This window comes from Sander lucioperca, chromosome 21, assembly GCF_008315115.2.
Source record: "Sander lucioperca isolate FBNREF2018 chromosome 21, SLUC_FBN_1.2, whole genome shotgun sequence".
Classification (NCBI taxonomy): Eukaryota; Metazoa; Chordata; class Actinopteri; order Perciformes; family Percidae; genus Sander; species Sander lucioperca.
Genome location: NC_050193.1, coordinates 582,443 through 595,037, shown reverse-complemented (window position 1 = coordinate 595,037; position 12,595 = coordinate 582,443). Strand labels below are relative to the sequence as shown.

The 12,595-nt window shown below is 39.8% G+C and overlaps 1 protein-coding gene and 1 long non-coding RNA gene across 2 annotated transcripts in view; one reads left to right on the top strand and one right to left on the bottom strand.

The window, feature by feature from the left end:
* The window catches only part of LOC116046776 (NACHT, LRR and PYD domains-containing protein 12-like), an 83,834-nt gene extending 78,039 nt beyond the window's left edge, over positions 1–5,795 (bottom strand). Inside the window, exons 1-7 of the mRNA XM_035996641.1 lie at positions 5,608–5,795; positions 5,213–5,329; positions 2,375–2,491; positions 1,951–1,956; positions 633–737; positions 387–465; positions 7–235 (exon numbers count right to left, since the gene is read on the bottom strand). Coding sequence (XP_035852534.1) covers positions 7–235; positions 387–465; positions 633–737; positions 1,951–1,956; positions 2,375–2,491; positions 5,213–5,329; positions 5,608–5,774 — 820 coding nt within the window. The 5' untranslated portion in view covers positions 5,775–5,795. The remainder of the gene's footprint in view (positions 1–6; positions 236–386; positions 466–632; positions 738–1,950; positions 1,957–2,374; positions 2,492–5,212; positions 5,330–5,607) is intronic.
* On the top strand, positions 2,893–3,695 carry LOC116046778. Its single transcript, XR_004104221.2, has 2 exons — positions 2,893–3,465; positions 3,523–3,695. It is a non-coding gene; the product is annotated as an uncharacterized LOC116046778 (long non-coding RNA).
* Positions 5,796–12,595: the final 6,800 nt, after the last annotated feature.

Genomic DNA, 12,595 nt, shown 5'->3' with positions numbered 1-12,595 from the left:
TCTTACTGCTCTGCAGACGGTCAGCCAGCTCCTCCTGCTTCATTCTCCTCAGGAAGTGCAGTGTGATCTTCAGAAATGCCTCTCTGCTGCTCCTCCTCTGCTCTTCATCCTCACCGTCCAACACCTCCTCATCCTCCCTCTGACTCTCTAAGCATTCTGGGTAATCTGGACTCAGAACCTTCTGGATCTTCTTCAGCTCATTCTTCACAAAAGTCCCGATCTCCTCCTCCAGCAGCTGGAAAGATTATATGAATGACAAATCAAACTGAAATCATGGAAGCAAATATCAGATCCATGTTGGACAGACTGAAAATCCACTGGTCTAAAAAGTGCAGCATGGACATGTTTGTGAACAGAATAGATGTAAAAGTAGTTGTTATACAGACCATAAATATGGAGTCCAGGTGTGTTTGATGCTGCTGGGCAGACTGACCACTGGGAACCTCTGAGCTCTCCTGGTTCACTCTGTGGAGGAATGAGGAAGAATTAGCTCACATTATGTCTGTCCACACAGAGACACACACAAGGTAAAGGTCCATGAAGTGATGTTTGGATGTTAACAGTGAATCAGAGGACTCCCTGTAGTGGTAAATGTTTACTAGTCCTACTGATTATCAGTTTGAAATCCTCACCTTTGATCAACAGAGTGGCGTCCATCTTTGAAGTCTATTAAACCACCGATAGACTGGTCACTCTTCATGGACACACAGCTGGGTTCAGGTTCTTCCAGGTTCCTCCTGATAGAAACACCAGATAAATTCTGTACTGCACCCACAACACACTGAGACAAAACCTGTCAGTGGTTTAATACATTGTCTGTACAGTATATTTGTATCCAGGTAGTTCTTGTTAACATCGTGTATGATCTATAATCAATATTTTATTCAATTTCAATGTATATTCAATGTATATTTCAAAGCTGTATTCAGGGTAGAACTGGGCAATATATCAATATTATATTGATATCGTGATATGAGACTAGATATCGTCTTAGATTTTGGATATCGTAATATTGTGATATGACATAAGTGTCTTTTCCTGGATTTAAAGGCTGCATTACAGTAAAGTGATGTAATTTTCTGAACTTATTAACTGTAAACTATTATTTGCCTTTACCCACATAGTCATTATATCCACATTCCTGGTGATGATTTATCAAAAATCTCATTGTGTAAATATTTTGTGAAAGCACAAATAGTCAACCCTACAATATCGTTGCGGTATCGATATCGAGGTATTTGGTCAAAAATATCGTGATATTGGATTTTTTCCATATCGCCCAGCCCTAATTCAGGGCAGCACAGGCTTGAATATGATGCTGTGGAGTGACCATAATGGTGGAATAGTAATGCTAATGTCTAAGTAACAGTGGTCGTCTGTTTTCTAACAGTTTGTACTTGCAGTAAATAAAAAATTATTAATCCTTTACAGGAAATTACAGTGCCACAGCAGCTTCAAGACAAACATAACACTACACATTTCCTCAAATATCTTCCATACCTAATAAGATAAAATACAATAAATAAATACTACTACTACCTTTGTAACTCATAGTTAGACCGATATCTTGATGTGTCATGAAAGAATTGTCAGCAATATACAGATTATCACAGAATTGCTGTATCGTGATATTATCGGTATCATGAGCCATGTACTGTATTGTAAGTCGCTTTTGATAAAAGCGTCAGCTAAATGACATGTAATGTAATGTAATGTAATGTAATGTAATGTAAGGTACCCTGTGATCACCCCTCTAATATATAAATGCAGACTGTTAACATTTACATCTTGGTCTCGTCTCAGTCTCTGACAAAGGATTTTATTTCAAGACTGGTCAAAACCACAACTGTTGGGATATTACTAGATTACCTGAGCATTGTCTGATACATTTGTGTTTACACTGACATTAGTTAATGTCAGCTCCAACATAAACACAACACACTGTGGTACTGCTGCCTGACTTGAGTCAGAGAGCTAGAGAATTGCATTTTCTGTATTGTTTTTACATGAGTTTGCATTTCGGGCCACCAAAAATGTACTTTGGCCACCAAATTTAACGGCTTGGTGACCTGGTTAGAAGCTTAATGACATTTTGTTGTCTCAGTACCGGTACTCTGTGTTATGACAATAAAGTGGAATCTAATCTAATAAAAAGAGGAATTTATGTTGTGTCAAAGCAGTGAGTTTCAACTGAGTGTCCTTTTATATATTTAGGTTTAAAGTTATTTATTGTCAAATGCACAACAATTACAGTGAAGCAGTATATATTGCAGTTAAGTTAAAATATATATTATGTTTGTAGTAGACAGGTGTACAGTTATTGCAAAATAAATAACTTGAATGAACTGTAATTTAACATTTAAATTCTGCTCACCTTTGATCATCAGAGTGGCGTCCATCTTTGAAGTCTAAAGGAGGACCCATAGACCAGTCACTCTTCATGGACACACAGCTGGGTTCAGGTTCAGGACAGTCTGGTCTCTGATGGATCCTGATAGAAAGAAAGTCATTAAAGCTCACATATTTAGGGGAATTCTCTTGAATCAAAGACTTAAATAATATCTAATTTTAAATGTTTGAATACAATATGAAAAATGTATTTAATTATAATAATTTACAGACATACTGCTGCCTCCACACTTAGATTGTATTTAATTCTCAGCCCTGAGGTTTATTACCAGAGATAGATAGTTAGAGATAATAAATAACTAGGGCTAGGCAAGTTAATGCGTTATCGCGTTCACTCATTAATTAATTAATGCCGACAATTATTTTATCGCGCATTAACGCAGTTTTTATTATTTCTTTTATTATTGTAAAAGTCTGTTGCTCACAGGCTTTTATTTTGTAAAAGTCTGTTGCTGACAGCTGCCGCACTTACAGGATAAACAAAACCAACAAACATGGAGAAGGGTATGGAACTTTTACACGGCCATTTTCATTTTAAAGTTCTTCCAGACGGCGCAGTCGACAGAACCAAAGTTATTTGTAACCACTGCAAAGTTGAATTTTCTTATCACCGGAGTACTTCCATTCTGAAATATCACCTAAATGCAATACACACAGTTGATACCAGCAAATCATTCAACGAAACAAACAGTGGCGCGTCGGCAGACTACGTTAGATGCAGCATGTGGGAGAAGTATAGATAAACAAAGGCAAGAGAAGCTAACAAATGCCATAGCGAAGTGGATAGCTACAGACTGCAGGCCGATTAGTGTTGTGGAGGACGTCGGTCTGAGAAACATTCTGAGAATTGCAACAAATGACGGCAGGTATGAGATTCCCTCAAGACGCACCATCACAAGGAGAATACACGAGTTGTATGAAAAGGAGAGGACCGCAAAAGCGACAACTTTACAACATGTTACTCTCACTGGGGACTACTGGACATCACTGGGTAACCATAATTACCTCGGAGTTACAGTTTTAATGTTATGATTGTGGCTCAGGATTTTGTGGGCAGTTTTATTTTATATATAACAAACAGGATAACATGAATGCCCTGGCAGTGGCAATAAGCTTTAATTTTGTATTTACTTTGATTACATTGTTTAAGTTGAGATTTACACTAAATATTTTATTTAACTGCTACTGTATAAATAATATGCTGATGGTAAGTGTTTGCAGAACAAATGTTATGGCACTTTCATTCATATGGCAGAACATTTAAAATAAAATTGCGCTATACACTATTTTTGAATTCATTATTGGATTTTGCGTATAACAATGCGATTAATCGTGATTAATCAGGGAAATCATGCGATTAATCACGATTAAAAATTGTAATCGTTGTCCAGCCCTAGTTTTTACATAAGTTTGCATTTCGGGCCACCAAAAATGTATTTTGACCACCAAATGTAGCGGCTTGGTGACCTGGTTAGAAGCTATTGCGGCTGTAAGCAGTCCAAAAAAGTGCTGCCGCGAGGGGCTAAACACTGAGAGATACACACTGTGACGCGCTCGAGATTGTATTGCAATGATTTTATTCTTCTTCTTCCACACGTAAAATACACTTAGCACTGCAGTTACCAAATGTAATTGTTACCTGGTGAGTAGAATAATTGTGTTAATGCAGCGTGATGCGGTCAACAGAAAGTGTTCGCTCCCAGGCTCACCCCCTCTCTGTCAATGCCCAAAAACCCTAGCAAACAAATAGACTATCACTTCCGCTCAAACCGCGGTGAAAACACCCACCACCCACAACATCAGGGCACAACACAATAATCAACAAACAACATAAATGAGACCATAAACAACAGCCAATATGTGGCTCCTACAGAAGCTTAATGACATTTTGTTGTCTCAGTATCGGTACTCTGTGTTATGACAATAAAGTTGAATCTAATCTAATAAAAAGAGGAATAGATGTCGTGTCCAAGCAGTGAGTTTCAACTGATTGTCCTTTTATACTATATATTTAGGTTTAGTTAAAGTTATTTATTGTCAAATGCACAACAATTACAGTGAAGCAGTAGACACTCACCTAAAGGATTATTAGGAACACCATACTAATACCGTGTTTGACCCTATCCTATCAATATGGGCCAACATTTCTAAAGAATGCTTCCAGCACCTTGTTGAATCAATGACACAAAGAATTAAGGCTGTTCTTAAGGCGAAAGGGATCCCCCACACCATTACACCACCACCACCACCAGCCTGCACAGGGGTAACAAGGCAGGACGGATCCATGTACTCATTCTGTTTATGCCAAATTCTGACTTTACCATCTGAATGTCTCAACAGAAATCGAGACTCATCAGACCAGGCAACATTTTTCCAGTCTTCAGCTGTCCAATTTTGGTGCGCTCATGCAAACTGTAGCCTCATTTTCCTATTTTTAGTGGAGATGAGTGAGATCTGAGCAGATTGTGAAATACTCAGACCAGCCCGCCTGGCACCAACAACCATGCCACGCTCAAAGTTGCTTAGATCACCTTTCTTTCCCATTCTGACATTCAGTTTGGAGTTCAGGAGATTGTCTAGACCAGGACCACACCCCTAAATGCATTGAAGCAGTTGCCATGTGATTGGTTGATTAGATAATTTCATTAACGTGAAATTTAACAGGTGTTCCTAATAATCTTTTAGGTGAGTGTATATTGCAGTTAAGTTAAACTATATATTATGTTTGTAGTAGACAGGTGTACAGTTATTGCAAAATAAATAACTTTAATGAACTGTAATTTAACATTTAAATTCTGCTCACCTTTGATCATCAGAGTGGCGTCCATCTTTGAAGTCTAAAGGAGGACCCTTAGACCGGTCACTCTTCATGGACACACAGCTGGGTTCAGGTTCAGGACAGTCTGGTCTCTGATGGATCCTGATAGAAAGAAAGTCATTAAAGCTCACATATTTAGGGGAATTCTCTTGAATCAAAGACTTAAATAATATCTAATTTTAAATGTTTGAATACAATATAAAAAATGTATTTAATTATAATTTACAGACATACTGCTGCCTCCACACTTAGATTGTGTTTAATCTCAGCCCTGAGGTTTATTACCAGAGATAGATAATTAGATAATAACTAACTATTTGATTACTGACATTATGGATGTGATCTGAGTGGTGGACAGTGGACAGAGATGGTCCTCTCACCTCTGAGCTTTGGTCTGGCTGTCATGTTCCCCACACAGAGTGGCTTTAGAGGGAGGGACTCCCTCCTCTCTGTCCTCACACTGACTCATAGCAGAGTCCACACCTTCATCTGGAGAGGAAACACTGAGAGCAGCAGTCCAATCATTCATCAGCACATCATCACCCATTCATCCCTCACATCATTTCTCTGAAGAAAAAGCCAAATATCAGCAGTTGGTGCTCTGATTGGCTGCTTGTCTCTGTGTCATATCAGTGTCAGTTGAATTCTTTTGGCTTGTTGGACTGTTGCTCAGACTAAAGAAGCAGTTAGAAAACATGACTGAACTCGGGGAACTACTATCCATGTGTTACTACTAACACATGGATCTATAGTGGTTTGTTATTGGACAGAGAAGATGAGCTGCATCAGCTGCTCTACTTCTATCAGTCCACTAGATGGCCTCATGGAGCTGTTAGGAGGATTAAACTGCTTCATAGAAATCAGAGCTGGATGTCACTTTGTGTGGCGAAAGTCAAAATAATTACCTCCTATGTCCTTTCCTAACCACTTCTCCTTAACCCCAATGTTGAAAGTCATGAGGTCAAGGAAAGATGTGACGGATAACTCAAAAGGAATTAGGAAAAGACAGCCGCGGTGCTCACAGAATCCGACGGCCCTGACACGGCTACATAACTATATTACCGACGCGAGTCTGCCGGTAAAACTACACTGTTCTAAAGATGGACACAGAAAGCACATCTGGATACTTCACCCCGTGTGTTCTCACCATGTTGTTTCATGCTGGCTCTATAAACGTGAACAACACGGTGGAAATATTACTTCATCTCTGTTTATTTTTCCATCTATTCTGTTCTAGTCTTTTAATGTGAAACAATCACTGCATGTCATTTAGTTATTATAAAGCACGGAGCTGTAGGCTGTTTCTTGTATGTACTACAAAACAAAACCAAAAAGGACTATTTGGATGATTCAAAAGAAGAAACCAAAGAAGCTGCAGAAATCAGCTGGAGGTGTAGTTACTCACTGTGACCACTGGAGGTCCTCCCTCCAACTATTCTACTCCTGTCTGATCTGCTTTTCCTCCTCTCTTTTCTTCCTTATCTCTCTCCTCATCTTCCCCTCCCTCCTTTCTGTAAACTGGTTTCCTCTCCCATCCCTCCTCCTTCTTTTCCTCCCTCTCTCCTTCGTCCCTTCTCCCTCTCTTCTCTCCTCACCCCTGATCTTCCCCTCCCCTCTCATTCTCCTACTCCCTCTTTCTCTGCTCCCGCTCCTCCCTCTCCTCCCCCACTCCCTCCCTCTCTCTCTATCCTCCCTCCTCTCCTCCCCCCTCATCTTCCCCTCCCTCCCTTCGGTAAACTGGTTTTCTTCCGTTCCATTACTGACTAAAGTCAACACACCTTGAGACTTTAATTTGGACTTGGAGATGTTTTTCCAGCGAAGACTCGAAGCACACGAGGAAACGTTTTAAAAGGTCGTCTCTCCTGCTCAGCTCCTCTTTAACACAGAAAAACCTAAAGAGGAAAGTACAACAGAAAAGTGTCTCAGACAGTAGAATTAAGAAAAGCTCAACTAAAACCTGCTGATTAATGATTAATGTGTAAAAAGATCATGCTAAAAACAAGTTCCCATTAAATTACAGTAGAATCTAAAACATTCTTCTACAGATAGTGGCTGAGGAGAAATCCACAGACAGACAAAGTGGAATAAAATAAATGTTTTCTTTCCAATAGTCTGAAAGAAGATATCTTATGGAAGATAACAACAACCACAACAATCAAAGACGTCATCTCAACCAATCACAGCTCCACTTACTGAACTTTCAGCCATGAACTTCATCAGTGTGCAGCTCTCTTCTGTCCTCAGCAGGTCTGTGTAGAAAGGGAGCTTCAACTTCAACTTCCAACAGACAAAGTGAAGTGACGCCGTTTCTTATCATTAACCAGTGTGTGTGTGTGTGTGTGTGTGTGTGTGTGTGTGTGTGTGTGTGTGTGTGTGTGTGTGTGTGTGTGTGTAAATTAGTAACTCTGCCTTTTGAGTTAATCTTTCCACGCACCTTGCGGCTGCATGCATAAAATAACTTTATCAGTAGTGGCCCATAGAGGTCCATAGGGGTGCGGCCCTTCTGGCATTTTCCCAAATTCCAGATAGCCAGTCCGTCACTGCTTGAAAACTTGACCAGCCTCTATGAAAATGACAGGCCTTCGGATGATGTCTTCTATCATATCATGAGAGCTCCAGTGATCCAGAAGTAAATGAATGAGTGCCTTTTTGTTTTCATCATTTGTGAGAAACCCATTCCAATCAGTGGGTCGATGAACATTCAGCCCATTAACTATAAAATGTTCACCACAACCTCTGTGATCTCTCTCAGCTGATTTTGGTGAATAAAGACGGTCAATGTAAGTGTCTGTCCTGAATACTGTTTCAGCTGCAGCAGGTAGACTTTTGAAGGTGCGCTCTGATATAGTCTCCGTGGTATATCGCGCATGTAGAATGAGGAGTTTCCATCTTGAATGAAAGCACATTGGCTTGGAGGAGGAAGTTCTGCATTCTCAGCATCTTTGATCATGTGATTAATTCTTATAAAAACTTATAAAATAAGTTGTTTTTTGCGAAAAAGCCATTGATTGTTGAGATGGAGTATGGCGTCAGAGTCAAGGGATAGGTCATTAGGTCAGAGATGCTAATTTGTGACTTAAGTTCTTGTGATTTGATGAAGATCTGAAAGATAAACCCACTTGTGGCCTTGTACTGGATCACTTTCTGGTTTGATGCCACAAGCTTCCTTTCAGGTGTGGTAGACGACATTGTCTTGAATCTGTTCCTCTTGATGGGTTCAAAGAAAAAGACCTTTATTGTTTGAAGTTGATCACGGATGAACTTCTCTTTTTGAGTTTTGCCATTTTTCAGGGCATTCAGCACATCATAGCGCACGGCACCTCTTCTGGCATTATGACGTTGGCTCGCTTCATAATTACTGGTTATTCCAGTAGACTGTATATTAATAATATACAGTCTATGGCAGCTACCATAGACTGTATATTATTAATATAAAGGCTACGGTAGCTGCCATAGACTGTAATATACAGTAATATACAGTTGATTATTGAGAAGGGTATGAATAATTTTGAACATGCCACTTTTTGTTCAAATGAAAATAAAAGATGAGTAATATTTTATTTCCACAATCTTTTGGGAGAAGCCTGTGTCATTTCTGGTAAAAAAAAAAAGACTTGCTGGTTGAATAAAAGTAACTTTAAGTCAGAATTTGCCAGGGGTATGAATAATTTCAGGCTTGATATATATATATATATATATATACATATACATTTATAACCGGTTATAAATGTATATATATATATATATGGTTATAACCGGTGTTCTCCGAGTCTCTCTGACCTTTGACCTCCCCAGCAGACGGTGTTGTGCTGGTCATTTGGCGCCACCTTGTGGCCACAGAGGCACTTTGCAGCTTGCTGTGGTTGTAACCGTAGTGCTTTGTTCAATAATGTACCCCTTATGAACTGTTTCTTTAAGCCATGTTCCCCCTGACCAGCGCTAATCATTTTTGGTAGAAAATAAGATATAAGGAAAATAAGGAACAGTACAGCGCTGTCAGCGATAGATTTACTAAACAACAGCCTTGGACCTGGAAAATGTTTAAATGATGATGAGAGAAGGAGACAAAAACTGTAAAAAAGACAAGAATTTGGAAAAAAGACAGTAGAAAGAAAGAAGGAAGGAAGGCAAGAATAGGCCAAAATAGTATCAAAAACTTCAAAAACACTGACATAAGAATAAAAAAGTGAGAAACTTGTAAAAAGTAGAAGGAAGGAAGGAAGAATAGGTCCAAAGAAGGAGACACAAATGTCTCATTTTTGGTAGGAAAAAAAAAAAGTCTACATAAAGAGGAACAATGTTCTGGACAACAGCCTTGTAACTATTAAACATTTAGTTAAATATCTCACGTACCCCCTGCAGTCCTCCAGAGTACCCCTAGGGGGACACGTACCCCCTGCAGTCCTCCAAAGTACCCCTAGGAGGACACGTACCCCCTGCAGTACTCTAAAGTACCCCTAGGGGGACACGTACCCCCTGCAGTCCTCCAGAGTACCCCTAGGGGGACACGTACCTCCTGCAGTACTCTAAAGTACCCATAGGGGACACGTACCCCCTGCAGTCCTCCAGAGTACCCCTAGGGGGACACGTACCCCCTGCAGTCCTCCAAAGTACCCCTAGGGGGACACGTACCCCCTGCAGTCCTCCAAAGTACCCCTAGGGGGACACGTACCTCCTGCAGTACTCTAAAGTACCCCTAGGGGGACACGTACCTCCTGCAGTACTCTAAAGTACCCCTAGGGGGACACGTACCCCCTGCAGTCCTCCAGAGTACCCCTAGGGGGACACGTCCCCCCTGCAGTCCTCCAAAGTACCCCTAGGGGGACACGTACCCCCATTTGAGAAACACTGCCATAGACTGTATATTAATGGTTGTAACTGTATTTATTAAATCAGAATCAGAAAAAGGTTTATCCTCCTGGTGTCCTCGGGTCAAATTTAACCCATTTTCAAAAAAGTTTCTATATCAGAAATTTGGGTTTCAACCAAATTTTCAAAAAAAGTAACGTGGATGGTTCCTACCATACAGCGCTCTTCACATGTAAAATAAATGATCAGTTCACTGCTTTTATTGAATTTTTAGTTTTATTGAATTTTATAGCATTTGAAATTTATTTTTATAAAAGAACGTTGAAAAAAGTGACAAAAATGTTGTGGAAAAAAATTCATAAAAACGCCAAAAAGTGCAGAAATAAATCGCCAAAAACATCGGGAAAAGTGACAAAATAAACTTTGATAAAAGTGACATTAACATCGAGGGAAAAGCAACAAAAATGTTGAAAAAGACGACCAAAAACGGTCTAATTTTAAATTTAAATTTTGACCCAGAAAATCCAAAATTTGCAGGTCGACGGTGACAACACGAAGGTTTATCACCACAATAAGTCGGCTAGACTTACAGTACGCTACGTGGTGAATGGTGCAGACATAAATAAACATATACAACATTAATATGAAATAAACAATTAATACAGAACAACAATAGACACACACGCTTCCATGGGCGATTAAATAATAATAATAATCAATATTAAAATGGATGTAACGCTATTGCTTATCATATCTTGTCAGGTTTTATAGTATACCTTTCATAATGACTACATAAGTTATTAGGCTGATGTTTTAGGCTACTTTTACAGTCTGTTACCTTAAAGACAAAGTCTTTTCACCCCTGATCAGGTAAACATTTAAATAAAGGCACAGAGTTGACTGTAAGATGCGGTAAAACCTGATATAATATATATATATATATATATATATATATATATATATATATATATATATATATATATATATCCTGGTGAATTTTTCTGCAACAATTTTGCTGTTTCTGCATCAAGGTATGGTGCAAATGTCTTTATTTATGTAAAGGAAATTATTTTTAGATTTTGAGGAGGTTGCACTGGCCAGTTTTGGTTATTGGGGACCTCCCCAATAATCCCCACATCCCCTGTAAATTACACCTATAATTGTTTTTTTACCCAAACTAATCTGATATTCACTAATCCAGTTAGGAAGAGGCTTGAAAACCTCTCGGCAGTCTTTTTTTGGGGCATTTCAGCCTTTAATGGAAAGAACAGCTAGATATGAAAGGAGAGAGAGAGAGAGAGGGGAAGACATGCAGGAAATCATCACAGGTCGGACTCTAACCCTGGACCTCTGCGTCAAGGCATACACCTCTCAGTATATGTGCGCCTGCTCTATCCACTGAGCCAACCCGGCCACACCTCGGCAGGCATTTTAACTAGTGCTCTTTACTCAGTGACGGACTGGGAGCAAAAAATCAGCCCTGGCATTTGCAACACACCGGCCCTGTTGTTGTCAATAACCTAGCTTGGAAATTAGTAACTCTGCCTTCCGAGTGCATCTTTCCACCTCGCTGCAGAACAGTCTAGAAATATTTGTGGCTGCATGCATAAAATAACTTATCAAAATTAACCGAAGACATATTATCAGTAGTGGCCCATGCCTTCTGGCATTTGCCCAAATTCCAGATGGCCAGTCCATCACTGTCTGTACTTATATTAACCTGCACACTCCAAAGATCACAAACCTCCCCCAGCATGAAGATGAAGTCTCTGGCAAATGAAGCCAGAGTCCAAAGATACTCACAGCTAACTCATGCGGACACAAACTGCCGGTTATGGAGTCGCAGTTTTCTTATTGGCTGCTACTTCTAAATCCAGGCTGCAAATGCAAAACTCTATTTATCTAAAACTAACGTAAATGGCATTTGCTCAGTTACACAAGTTACACATTAACACCTGCTAATATATTTTTATCAACCTTAGTTTGATCCTAATTAAGATAAATGGAATATGTGTTGTATGTTATCTTGTGTACGTAAGATCCTGAATCTCCTGATGGGAAATCTGAGCTCATGTTTCCACTGTTTGGAGTTTCAGGCAAATGGCACAGAGTGGCAGTAATACCCAGCTGACTCATAACTAAACTCAGGATGGTTGAGTCCTAAAACATAGGGTTTTTAGGAGGGGATCGGAGCTCATGTCCCGGAGGAAAACAAGGAGAAAACTCAAGACATTCCCCCAGGAAACGGGTGTTCATGTCCCAGGAGAACTACTTAAGGGGGCTGGTGCTTTAGCCCAAAGCACTGATCTTTTTTCTAATCTTAACTAGTTGTTTTGGTGTCTAAACTTAACCGTCATCACAGCACGACGCTCACTTTTTGTCGGCTAAACTCAACTGCCACGGCCTCTGAAATTACTGTCACCTCACGAACGCTGAAGCCAGCTAAGGCTATGTTTAGACGGAAACAATAAGAAGAGAAAAGGCAAAAGTGGCGTTGCTCATTTCTAATTCCGCGTTTAGACGAGCGTTTCGGGGGGAAATCTGCGTGCATATGGTGAC